This window comes from Pelodiscus sinensis, chromosome 2 (genome assembly GCF_052426305.1).
Source record: "Pelodiscus sinensis isolate ZL-2025 chromosome 2, ASM5242630v1, whole genome shotgun sequence".
Lineage (NCBI taxonomy): Eukaryota > Metazoa > Chordata > Testudines > Trionychidae > Pelodiscus > Pelodiscus sinensis.
Genome location: NC_143053.1, coordinates 99,592,160 through 99,606,007, shown reverse-complemented (window position 1 = coordinate 99,606,007; position 13,848 = coordinate 99,592,160). Strand labels below are relative to the sequence as shown.

Genomic DNA, 13,848 nt, shown 5'->3' with positions numbered 1-13,848 from the left:
CCCAAACTCTTTTTCAGAGCTTGCACCCTGAAGCCCCTCCTGGACCGCAATTCCCTGCCCTGGGCTAAGCCCAGAGCCCCTCCCACACTCCAAACTCCTTGGTCCAAGACTAGAATCTGCACCCCAACCGCAGCCTGGTGAAAGTGAATGAGGATGGGGGAGGAAAGAGGATGGAGTGAACAGGATGAGGCCTCAGAGAAGGGATGGAGCAGGGGCAGGGCCGCAAAGAAAGGTTGGTAAGGAAGCCAGGCAAAGGTATTTGGGTTGGAGGTAGATCTCACATTGCACTTAAATTGAAAAGTTGGCTTCAAACCTCTGAGTTCTTTCCAAGTTTCACTTAAATCAAACCTGATTCTTATAAGAGTCCCATCAAAATCAAGCTAATTTCAACTAAAACAAATTTCAATGATTTTTTTTCTTGCAATTAACTAAAGCTTGTGTTTTCTCTGCGTAAATCTGCCAGTTATCCCAAATTTCATTCACGGCTCTAAATAGATGACACTTATTAGACCCATGTTGTCCAACATGCTAGCCACTGGTCATATGTGGCTAATTGGCCGGTTGAGTGTGGCTAGTTGTCTTGAACAAAAAAAATGCAAATTGTTGCACTCGAAAAAAAATTTGAAATAAAAAACCAAAAGTTTTTAGAGAATGAAAAAAAGTTCAGAAAATCATTCTGAGTTCTAAAGCCACTTTCCGTTAATTTGACCCATCTGCTGGATGGAGACTTCTGCTAGTTCACAGAATAGCTTAAATATGCTGCTCAGGCAGGAAATCAGCATGCATCACCGTAAGCCATGGCTACTATTTCCGGGCACTAGTTTTCCACCGGTATTTATCATCGAAGCCTTTCTGAAAGTACTTCTGAGTTCTTGGTGTGAAATTATTTGTTCTTGTAGGAAGCAGCTCAGTTTTCAAGCTGACCACTCTTCTCCTGGCATTCATTTCAAGCTTCAATTTAAATAATTTAAATGCAGGTCAAATGAAAGTTCATCATGGGCACACAACTGGGTTCAAATGTTGGCTATTCAGTGTGTATAGTGGTGTATATAAAAATTTCTGCTAAAAAAAAAAATGTGGGGGGGTGTGGGGCGGTTGCAGCTTGTTATGGCCATGCTAAACAACAAAATCCAGCATACAAGTACATATTTGAAGAAAACAGTTTGAATTTTACTTGTTTTTGAAAATTAAAAAAAAAACCTTTAGCAAACAAACACTTCCAGATATATTGAATTTTTAAAAAATAGGGTACTTTTTTGGCCTCCACAACAATATTATTTCTGCTTTGTGCTGAAACTGAATAATATTAATTCATTTTTCTAAAACTGCATCCAAGGATCAGTTTATTAGAAAGCGTAATTCTGGAGCAGGTGAAAGTACTAGTACTGAGTCAAACAATGCTAAAACAAATCAGTAGTAGAAACTGCAGCAAAAAAGAGAAAGATTGGAAAGACAACTGCAAATGTAAGAGAAATGAGAATTAGAATATGCCATCACTGAGGTGAATGAAAAGCCAATGCATTTTCTTTGTTGTCCAATAATTCTAGCGAATAAGAGTGACAATGTAATATGGCATTTCCAAGGGCAGTACAGTCATTTTCATCCAGTGTATCCTATTGGAAACAAAAAGCGAGCTGATAAAATTAATTTGCTGAAATCGGATTTTGAAAAGCAGCAGAAGGCTTTGAAGCGGTTTCTATCTTCTTCTGGATTGGTAACTTTGGCCATATATAAAGCAGTATGGATACTTGCTCACAGCAAGAAGCCATTCTCTGATGGAGAAATGGTGAAGGAAATTATTCTCCATCATGGAAACTTTGCTTGAAAATCATAACTAACAGACATGAAATAACATCTTTCAGAGTATTCAAAATTTGCAGGTGATTCACCAAACAGTTGCATGTCAGTTGAAAGATTTGTCTATTGATCTCAAAAGCCAGTTGCATACTTAACTTGATCAGTTGTTTGGCCTAATCATTGGCACTGGATGAGCCATGTGACATCAGAGATACTGTTTAGCTAACTCATCCTCTGGATTTGGTTTGTAACAGAAGATTTCCAGGTTCATGAAGAAATGCTATCCGTGTGTGGGTTGAGAGATCGTAATCATGGATCTGATATATCCGATGCTTTCAAAAGTGTCTCAAATGATTTCAACTTGGATTTAGCAAAACTGATTTCTGCTGCAAAAGATCATATGCCAGCTATGTTGGTAAAAAGTTCTGAATTTGTCTCTCTTCTGAAAGAGTACCTGCAATCTAATAAAATGAACAGCAAATTGCTTTCCTGCCACTGTGTTTTGCATCAAGAAAATCTGTTTGCTCAGATGTCCACAACAGATACTCTGAAAGACTTGATGGAAACTCTGAACAAAATCATGGATTTCATTCACAGCAGTGCTCTGAACCATTGCCAATTTGTGGAATTTTTGACAATCAAATCTGAGCATTCTGAAATTATCTATTTTGCCAATGTGCAATGGCTGAGTTGTGAAAAGTGCTTGAACAGTTCCTTGCACAGCTTACTCCAGAGACTTTCTTGTCAAGAAGGAAAAGCTGGACAGTTTTTCTGCTACTGAAGATAAGCAGGTCATTTGATTTGTGGTTCCTGACTGAACTCCATCTGAAGCTTAAGGGAAAGAGGAAGCTAATTTGTGATATGGCCCAGCACATTTGGGAGTTCACTTCTAAGCTACAGTATTCAACACTGAAATGAAGTCAGAATTCACCCACTTCCCAAATTTGCAGAAAATTGCTAGAGACAGTGAATTTGAGTGTGATCACCTTCATTGTCAGCGTTATGCGAGATGGCTTGAAAACCTGACAATGAAATTCATCAGGAGTTTTGCAGATTTTCAAAGCTTCATGGTGGCATTTCAGTTGATGAAAAACCCATTTCAGTTCGACATGGCTAATTCTCAAGATCTTGTCAATTTGCTTAGACTGGACAAATGTTTGTTTAAAGGTATGCTCACACTTCAAAGCCAGCTCGATAAATCAAAAAATGAATTGTTTTTGACAATATGGGAAGCACTTTTGCGACAGAATCAGTTTGCCATTGTGAAAACTGCAACTGACAAATTTTTTTCCATGTTTGGTTCAATATGGCTTTGTGAAGCATCATTTTCTGTCAAGATGTACATCAAATCGAAGTATTGGTCACAGATACTGGATGAAAATATGGAGGCTGATTTGAGGTGAGTTCTCAGTGAAAAGTTTTTGCCTGATCCCAGAGGTTTACCAGTGAAACAAAATTGTCAAGTGTCCCATTGATTGAATTTCTGCAAAAAGTGATGATGTTTCATGATTAAAACCAATGTTGAAGCATTCTGTTGACTTTAAAATACAATAATTGGTATGTTTAGAGAGTCTCACAAAATTATTTACGTTTTCAGAAGTATATGGCTAGTTCGCTATAGCAGTAGCCATTATAGTGGCTACTGCTTCAGAACTGGTTGGATACTTCTTGGTTCCGAGCAAAAAAGTTGCTATTATCTGAAAGCAGCCAACAAACAAAGCCCATGCTTGAAACAGCCAAGAACCTGCCACTTGCAGAGAAGGTAGTACCGAGCAACTGTTGGGTAGCATAGTATCTCTGTCTACGCTCTCAGAGTTGCACCCTAAGGGTACGTCTAGACTACATGCCTCTGTCGCCAGAGGCATGTAGATGAGGCTACCAGGCATAGGAAAATGAAGCGGCGATTTAAATTTACATGGCTGCCGCGCTGAGCCGATCAGCTGTTTGTTGGCTCAGCGCGGTAGTCTGGACACGCGGGTGTCGACATCAAAGGCATTTGTCGACCACCCAGGTATGCCTCCTGGAATGAGCTGATCGGCTAAGCGTGGCAGCCATGTAAATTTAAAAGAAGCGGCGATTATTTAAATCGCCGCTTCATTTTCCTATGCCTGGTAGCCTCATCTACATGCCTCTGGTGACAGAGGCATGTAGTCTAGATGTAGCCTTAGTTGGCACAGCCCTAGTGCTTCTTTACCTGCCTGAAGCCCCACAAACCTGCCTCAGCCCAGGTTTTCCAGAGGGCAGGGATGCTAGGTTGTCAAAAAGCATCATGACAATAAGCTGCTAATGTGTGATTTCAATTAACATTAAAGTCAATGGGAAGGGATTTGGTTCTTGACAAGAAACTGCCAATATCCAAAATTTATCAGGTCATAACCAGCATAACATGCTTTTAATTTACACTTTAAAAAATGCTAAATTTCTGTTATGTATATTCCTCAAGAAAAAGTTGTATTTTTTAACTATACATCAGCCTGTGGTAGGCAGTACATCCCATTATGCCTAAATAATGGATGGGTCTCAGATCAAAGTAGAATTTAAAAGTTATAGGATATATTTTCATCTCAAGGCTAAAAGTCAGAATTTTTATACAGCTTGAACATGTGTTAATGTAACATTTTTGCCCATTTATGTTACCTTTAATAAAAAACAGTTTGTATCTATTTGAAATGCAAAGTACACCCACTGAAACTTGTACAAACCCATATAAAAGCTACTACAGGTTGAAACTCTCTTAACTGGGATTCTCTGGTCCAGCAATATCCATGGTCTGGCATGGATGTTTCAGAACCAGAGTCCCAGTGAAGGATCAGCAGTAAGGATTCCTGCGGGGGGCAGGCAGGACAGTGGAATGGCTGCCCAGTGCATGGCAGCAAAGCTACCCAGTGGGGTTGGGAGGCCCAGCATGTGGCTTCCCAATGGGGCTGGGAGCTCCCATGCTCAGGAAGCCCCAGGAAATAGCACATGGGTCTGCCCAGGGAGACTTGGTATGCAATGGCTGCCCAGCAAGTCAGCAGGGCCAGCAGGTGAAGAGTCAGCTGGGAGACCAGCAGTCCAAAAGTGACCTCCTCTGGTCTGGCAAAATCCCTCACCTGGCACCAGTCAGGTCCCGAGGGTGCCGGACCAAGAAGGTTTAATCTGTAGTAAAATGCACAGCAATCAGAGATAACTGCTTTATTTTGAAAAAAAAAAAAAGTCATTGTTACAAGACTGACAGCTGATCTATATAATCAAAGCTGTTTGGGTGTGATTTTTTATTTTTGCATTACTTAGTATAAAAACAGGAGAACTGATTTTGTTTAAGAGGTCTTAAAAATGTTTTCTGGCTGACACTTCTTGTGGCCCACTTGCACTGTTTGATTTTCCTATACTGGTCCATAACATTCCTCTTTATGTATTTCCTGTTTCACAGCACATCATCACTGTTTTTTCCAGAGGGTATTACTACACTTGCACCCTCTTTCGCGAGAGGGATGCAAATGAAGACATTCGAAACTGCAAATGAAGCAGGGATTTAAATATTCCATGCTTCATTTGCATATTCACATTATGGCGCTATTTCAAAATAAGAGACAGTGTTAAGACGCAGTTAATTCAAGAGAAACCCCTTCTCTTGAAATAGCCCTTATTCCTCATACAATGAGGTTTACCAGTTATTTCGAGAGAAGCGTCTTAACAGCATCTGTTATTTTGCAATAGCATCATAACGCAAATATGCAAATGAAGCATGGGATATTTAAATCCCGGCTTCATTTGCAATTTCAAATGTCTTCATTTGCCTCCCTCTATCGAAAGAGGGTGTAAGTGTTGACATACCCTGACAGAATAAGGGTACGTCCAGACTACATGCCTCCGTCGACGGAGGCATGTAGATTAGCCAGATAGGCAGAGGGAAATGAAGCCGCGATTAAAATAATCGCGGCTTCATTTAAATTTAAATGGCTGCCCCGCTCTGCCGATCAGCTGTTTGTCGGCAGATCGGGGCAGTCTGGACGTTCCCCTGTCACCAGAAAACCCTTTTGTCGACCGCCCCGTTATGCCTCATCCCACGAGGCATAACGGGGCGGTCGACAAAAGGGTTTTCTGGCGACAGGGGAACGTCCAGACTGCCCCCATCTGCCGACAAACAGCTGATCGGCAGAGCGGGGCAGCCATTTAAATTTAAATGAAGCCGCGATTATTTTAATCGCGGCTTCATTTCCCTCTGCCTATCTGGCTAATCTACATGCCTCCGTCGACGGAGGCATGTAGTCTGGACGTACCCTAAGTCCCAATGTTTTAATGAGGACCTCACAGATTCCCCTCTTGCAGAAACTGAACTTGGCTCCCAAATCTGCAAACATGCATTTAATTTTTCCATTCCGTGAGTAGTTCCATTTAGTTCATGCAAAGTTACACTTTGTAAGCATTTACAAGAACAGACTCTTAGTTATGATAAATTATTCCAAACTAACTAACTCTAGTTCAAGCATAAAGGGCATGCTATGTCACCACCACTTATAGCATTTTCTTACCCCTCAAAAATATTTAAAGCGACCACCAATACTAATTACATTAGTTAAGTAATCAGCCACCTGCCATAGAAATTTTTATACTCAACTTTCAATGTCATAATATACATTTGTGAATTCTGGACACAATACAAGATCACCCTCTATTACCAAATACTATAATTTATTTTGTTTTTAAACCTGCATAATGAATACAAAAATGTAATCTTTTGACTAAGATAACACAGAAGTGCGGGGTGGGGAGCTATGCAAATATTGTAGAAGGTCCTGGTGTAAGAGTTTAAGTCAAGAGTTAAACCAGTGCCTGCTAAATTTTTTCACTTCTCTTTTTTTAAATAAATCATTTTCAAAATGGAGTGAGATTTTAAAACATCTAACAAATGTTAAATCTTTCACTGGAGGCTTCAGAACTGAAGGCAGTTTTAAAAAATAAATTCAAAATTAGGGAGAAGGTATCCTGCAAAATAATAAGCATTTAGCCTCCTGACAGGAAAAAAAAAATTCAGCTGCTGTGGAGTAAGAGAAAGATGTTAAATGTCTGTACATCAAAGGATGAACTCCCTACTCTATGGGAGGGACTCCTCTATGCTGCTCACAGGTACGTGAAATCTAATCAATCGCTCTGAAAATGAGCGGAAGTAATCAGAGAACTTTGGAGCACCTCTGCTAGTTGTGGGTGTTATGATCACGTTTTCTTTAGGTTCTTCTCCTGTCTGTGAGAAAGACCCAAATGAAAAGGGAAAATTGACCACACAACAGAAAGGCAGGGACTGTGACTACAGAAAGGGCACTCAGACGACGCACAAAGCCAGCTACCTGCAAAAAAAGGTCTAGTGCGATCTAAACGTTCAGTGATGAATAATCATGACGAGCCAGAAGGAGCAGCAGCAGGTAAAACGCTTTTAAAGGAGGCGGCTTCCTCACGCGCAACGCACGTGCAATTACTGCTTTAAAACTCTCGCGAAAGTTACGTCTCCCCAGGACAGCCCGAGCCCTCAGCCCGCCGGTCCGTGTCCCCAGCGAGACTCGGGCGGGGGCAGGAATAGGCGACTCCTCATCCACCTGCCCCCATCAGGCTGCTCGCCGCCCCGCCGGGTGCTGCAGGACTCGGGCGGGCACCACAGAGACACGCACCCGCCGGGGGGGGGGGGGGGGGGTTTGCACACGCCTCGTCTCGCTCTGTTTCGAACCCTGAGAAACGCCAACCTTCCCCCCCCCCCCGTTTAAAAGCCGCTCAGAAGCGCTGTCCCCCGCCGCCGAGCGATATAAACGGGTCCCCGGAAGGGACAAACATCGCCCACGCTTCCCGACGCGCTGGCTCGCAGCTGGCTCCGGCGGCCGCGCCGCAGCTATTGAGCGAGGCCGGAACAGCGCAGGGCCGCCGCAGCTGGGAGCTTGGCCGCTCAGTATCATTCCGCAGGGCCTGGCTCCCCCTCACACAATAGACCCGGCTTTCCTCCCTCCCCCCCATATCCGGGGACTATATGCGGGACCCGGCGGAGGCTTTTCGCCACCCCGAGGGGCCCAGCCTCGAACCCCAGGGCGCGTAGAGAGCCTGTCCGGCCGCGCGAGTTACCTGACTCGGCGCCGGCCTGGCTGTCCTCCCTGCTGGGCTTGGAAGGCCGCCCCCTCGGCATGGCTGCCCCCTCCCCCAGCACGCGCGTGCGCGCGCGCACCCCCCCCCCCCCCCTTCAACACCACACGGCTGTGGCGGAGGAAGAGGCGGTTGGAAGGGAGGGGCGGGAGAGGAAGGAGCGTACCGGCCCTATACACAGAGGGATTGAGGAACTGTGCGGAGCAGATGCGCGAGCCCAGTGAAGCGCGCACGCGCGTGAACGGAGTCCGGGATGGGAAGGAGGAGGCGGTGCTCGAGGCAAAAGGCGCTTGCGCTTTACCCGCGTGAACGCGACAAGGTCCGAGCTCGCGAGGGAAAGAAAAGCCACTCTAGTGAAAGGCGGCGGCGCATGCGCCCTACCGGGGGAAGGGGGGGGGAGAACCTTAGGCGCGTGCACTGTTGAGCGGAGGGAGAGAAGCGAACGACGCGGCACCTTTGTGACATCCGGGTCCTGTGGAATGTTGAGAGCGGGAGTTCTAATTGCCAAGCGGTAGCTGCGGGGCGGGGACTTTTGAAGGGGCTGCAGGGTGGGATGGGGGCGCGCACACGTGACCTTCCTTCGCTCCTCCCCTCCCCTCCCCCCGCCAGGCAGGCGGGCCCTGGAAATCCGTGCGCGAGGGCAGCCACTTGCGGTTGGTCCCATTGTGCTGGAGTCTGCTCGGAGGCCACCCTCGTTAATGAAAAAGCAGCCCTCTGACCCCAGTATCGCCATTCTCGGCCTGCGGACAGCCTGGGGCAGGCCTTCCCCCCGGGGCTTCACAATGAGGCGTCTTACGTGCAGCAGCGTTGGGCTCTTGCCGCTGTGGGGGGGCTGAGTCTGCAAGGGGTGCACCTACTCAAGCGTTTCTCCCCCGCCCTGACAACTAGAAATTGCTGCTTTTTTTTTTTTTTTTTTTTAATGAAAATGTTTCCCCATAATCTCTTGTCTGCAAGAGCTGGGGCTTTCAGGAGGAAAAAAGTCATCCCGAAATCAAGTGGACTGGCAGCCCTGCACTATGTAGATGGGCTCTCTTTTGAGCTTCACATTCAGTGAGATGTTGTCCCTGCAACTGCCTCTGTGTTTCGTTTTAAACATTAAAAGGGAGAGGTATATAAAACGTACTCACAAACACAAGGGCTATGTCTAGACTGGCATGATTTTCCGCAAATGCTTGTAACGGAAAAGTTTTTCCATTAGAGCATTTGCGGAATAGAGCGTCTAGATTGGCACAGATGCTTTTCCGCAAAAGCACTTTTTGCAGAAAATCTGGATGCAGTTTTGTGCAAGAAAGCCCCGATCGCCATTTTCGCCATCGGGGCTTTTTTGCACAAAACAGTTTTTAGCTGTCTACAGGGGCCCTCTTACAGCCAATAGGTGTTTGTGTGTGGTCATTCACATGGTTAGAGGCAAGGGGGGGGAAAGGTGCTCAACAGGAGCCAGTGAGGAACCAGCTTTTAAGGAGGCTCACTCTGTATGGTGGCTCCTACAGAGCCGCCTTGCCCTCCCCTCCTGCTGCCCCTCAGAGGCAGTAGTGAGGGAGAGCAGGGGGGGGGGGGAGAAGAGTAGCCAGGAGCCAGTGCTCACCCTGCCCCCACAGTAAATGTGTAACCACTAAAAGATTAAGCAGTTATACATTTACACAAGTACAAATTAGTTTACACCCCTAACACACTGGAGTCCTGTGCTTCAGCAGGGAGAGAGACATGTTCCTTTTCTGCCTCTAAAATCCTGCTAGGGAGGATTACCACTTTTGAATGAACATATTCCTAGAGACTCAATTTGAGCTCATAAATAATCTTTAGAGATTAATCTAATTTCTGGAAAGGTGGCAATTCTATTTCCATGCCATTTTTACTCTGAAAACATCCTCCCCAATAGCTCCCTAAAGCTATGTCTACACAGCAGCATTATTTTGGAATAACTGATGTTATTCCAAAATAACATAGTAAGCAGTTATTTCGACATAATATCAAGCTAGAGGACTTCTTACTCCAACTCCTGTAACCCCTCATCGAACGAGGATTAAGGGAAGTCCAAGGAAGAGTGCTTTACCTCAGACTTCCTGCTGTGTAGACTAGGGATGTAAGTGACTGATCGACTATCCAATAACCAAAAGCTTATTGGTAGTTGACACACTAGTCGACTAATCGCTTCCCTTCTTGCTGCCTCTATCAGAAAGAGGCAGCAAGAGCGGGGGGTAGGTGGGAGAGAGGACAGGGCTGCTGGAGGGAGCTGTCTTAAAAGTTGTTTCCTCCTAGCTCCAGCTCTGTGGGAGGGGGCGGGGGCGCAGCAATGGCTAACTTTGAAATGTACAAAAGTCCCTGCTGGGGCTCTTGTACATTTCAAAGCGGAAACGCCAGTGTGGAGCCCAGGGTCAGCGGGACTCCATGCTGGCCCCATGCTCCTTGAAGCGTTTCAACACCCCCTGTTCAACACCAGCTCCTTTTTCCTCCCCCCTCGCTGCTTCTCTCTGATGGAGGCAGCAAGGGGTAGGGGGAAACCACTAATAGAGTTGACTAGTCACTTACATCCCTAGAAGAAAGGCGAAGAGCAGCAGTGGCCTCTGGTGGCTGTAGGCTAGAACTGTGCTGAAAGCCAAATTAGTATCAGTGTCTGCAACAGTAATTACAGCAATGTACATTACTTAGTGATAAGATAACTGTTTGCAACGAACACCTGCTAACTGGACTAACAAAAAAAACTCACAAGAAGTGAAAACTCTGATCAGTAGTTAAAGCTCAATCTATATGTTCATCACCCAGAAGCTATCAAACCATATCATATCTTGCCAAGGATTCCTTCTGAAAACATTGAACTTGTGTTTGTTAGCATAATTTTTTGCTGAGAACTCATGTAGACATAGCCTACGTGTGCTCAAATTCTGCTTGAGCTGCCTCGAAATAACAGGATAGGTGTAGCAATACGAATGGCCAAAAAAAGGGGGGGGAGGGTTTGCAGAGAAAGAAAACATCCACACTGCTTATTTTTGCACAAAAACCCCTAGGCAAAACCCGATCAGCAGAAAACATGCAAATGAGATTGTGGCTCATGCAAATGAGTCTCTCATTAGCATATTTGCCAAGAAAACTTATGTAGCCGTAGCCACATGTAGCTTTTTTTTTTTAAACTTGCAGAGCTTCTTTGTTCTCTCCCCACTCCCCATTCTCTGCCTAGCAAACTATTGGAGAGCATCTTGGGGTTTCTGCACTGTGATGGAGTTAGGGATTTCTTCCAGCAGGGAAGGAGGGTTGTGGCTTTAACCCTGTGGAGCACACCTGCCAGGGTTGAGGTCTTTCAGCAAGAACAAGCCTCAATACTCCCACCCTGCAGGCCAGAAGATCTTAGCCCCGCCAAGGGTTTGAAGCAGGGAGCCCCAGCAGGTAAACCCAGGCTCTTGCATTCCTGAAGATTGTTGTATATGGATCAGAGTATCGGTAAGTTTAGCCACCCCAACATATACACATACCTGAGCTGAGAATTACACTTCCCAGCTGCCATGTAGATATATACTATATCTTTCCCTACTTAGGGAACTGTCTGTTCTAACACAGATCATAAGTACAGATTGATTTTAAACAACATTTGCTTTTAAATATACTAATGAACTCCATGTGATTGCATTAGCAGCAGGAATTTGTTAAAAGCTGCAAACTGGGCCTGGCCCTTTACCACAATGAAGTCCACAGGAGTGTTTTTTTCCTCCATAGACATCAGTGGGAGCAGGACTATAAACCTCTATTCTTAGTGCACTATGCATAAAAGTTGCATGGGAACTGAATTGTTGCTGCATTATTCTCCCCTGGAGGAGTGGAAGATACTAACATTGGGTAGGTGGATGAGCAAATTATCTGTAGAATTTAAGCAGAAAGCTCTTAATGCGCAGTATTATTTAGCTAGGTAGTTGAGTTATTTGAAATTACAGAAATTGTTTTCCTAAATGTTGAGGAGATAGTATATCACACCTACGCCATAAAGTAATGTAGCTGAGATCACTGTAAGAAATCTAATAAAGTCATTTTAGAAGTGTTTTTTATAACAATAGGAAACATTTTCTTTAGAGAAGTCAGACATCAGTTTTCACCAACCTGAAACTGTACAATTGAATATAATTTCTTCACCTTGAATTTTGCACCAAGTAATATAGTATCAAAGTTTTACATTTCTGTAGTTTAACTGAAATGCAGCCAGATGGGGGACAAAGCAGAACAGTCCATTGACATACAATATACAGCAAAATCTTGGAAAGAAAAGTGTTGGTCAGTAATATCAAGTCAGTCGCTTCTGACAACCAATGCCGCTTGGTTATTTATTTTCCCCACACAGCAGAATTTTTTTTTTTTTTTTTTTTTTTTTTTTTTTTTTTACAGTTTCATCCAAAATTCCCACCCAATAAGCATTGTGGTACCTCATTTATCAATCATAGAATGCTCAAAGGCAAAATTTACCACACCAAGGTAATAAGATTCTTGAAGGCACTATTCCGCCCCCATCTCAAACCTTCACCTCCTCCCCTTAACAGTATGGCTGGAAGTCAGGAGAGCTTCAGAGGCCAGGAAGCTGGTTAGTGTGGGGGACAGACCAGACCCTGCTGCCAGCATCAGGTCCCCTGCTAATCTCCTGGGCCATCCTTGATCCCACAGGGCCCCCCAAAGCATCCTTTGAATGGGATGGCTTTGTTCACAACATCCCTTACGGTAGAAAAGTACAATTATCCCCATTTTGTAGATGAGGAGCTGAGACAGACTAAATGACTTGCCTATACTTTTAGAGGCAATCTGTGGGAGAGGAGGGAATTAAACACAGGTCTCCTAGATCACAAGCAAGTAGTCCAACAGCTAACACAGCCTTTATTTGTTAAATTAGTCAGTGGATACCTATGCTTTGGGAACTGGCACTTCAGAAGTAGAAATGCCTGATACTGAAATTTGTGTCCAGTTTGAGTCACTTGATTATCAAATTCCAAAGGATGTAATTCTTCAATAGCATCTTCTCAATGGGGTATTTCCCTTCACTATATTGGTGAGATGTGTCCTTTTGTTCCTGTCATGCTGCTTGGTATGGGTCATACTTGAGGCAGTCAAATTCAGACAGACTGAAACATGGCAGACACACCCCAAAACTGGTGGCTTATTCTAGAATTAGATTTCACCAAGGGTACGTCTACATTACAGAGGAAGACTGAAGCTCCTGCTGTCAATCTTCTAGGGTTCCAATTATAGCGGTCTAGTTAAGACAGCTAATTCGAAGTGAGAGGGGCACTCCGGTCCATGCCAGTAACCCTGCTTTCACAAGGAGTAAGGGAAGTCAAATGAAGAGTGTTCTCACTTCAACTTCCTGCAGTGTAGACAGCGCCAAAAGAAGAGTTAAGCTACTTCAACTTCAGCTACACGATTAACATCTTAATTCCACTGTCCTGTAGATGTACCCCAAATGAATAATAAAAATGAGCTCCTGTATCACCACACCAGTTATCAAGCCCAAACAGCCCCCTTAGGCATCCCAGTGCCTGGCTTACCATCAGGGGTGGCCCATGAGCCTAGGCAAGCTAGGCAGCTGCCTAGGGCGCTGCTGGCCAGGGTGCCCGATGATGGGTTAAACTTCCAAGTGTTTAAAAGTTTGGCAGAGATGATATGCTCACACCTAATGCCTCTCTTTTATAGTTGAAGCAAGCTGCTAGGTGTCTTGAACACAGCATGTGTTCAAAGGTTCCTCTTTGTTGAATCCACAAGAGCCCTTCCTTTTAAGTTAACATTCTATTTCCTATGCATACACAGGTAATTCCTCTACACTGATTTACCTAAAGCAATTGCTGGTCACTTGTTATAATAGGGCTAGATAAACTGAAGATGATATAAGTAATATTATTAGTTCATGCAGTATTTATCCATCTTTGATCTTTAGTATAAACATGGCTCTGTTCAAAATGTAAAGGCAATTAAGACATG

At 44.4% G+C, this 13,848-nt stretch overlaps 1 protein-coding gene across 20 annotated transcripts in view; it reads right to left on the bottom strand.

The window, feature by feature from the left end:
• The window catches only part of ZNF236 (zinc finger protein 236), a 221,643-nt gene extending 213,161 nt beyond the window's left edge, over positions 1–8,482 (bottom strand). For 14 of the 20 annotated variants that reach the window (XM_089776337.1, XM_089776340.1, XM_089776345.1 and 11 more), the window contains exon 1: positions 7,885–8,250. In XM_089776337.1, the coding sequence (XP_089632463.1) occupies positions 7,885–7,945 (61 nt within the window). In that variant the 5' untranslated portion in view covers positions 7,946–8,250. Of the gene's footprint in view, positions 1–7,124; positions 7,750–7,884; positions 8,252–8,356 lie in introns of those variants that run through there. The other 6 variants (XM_075921086.2, XM_089776349.1, XM_075921088.2 and 3 more) reach the window with 3 other exon arrangements.
• Positions 8,483–13,848: the final 5,366 nt, after the last annotated feature.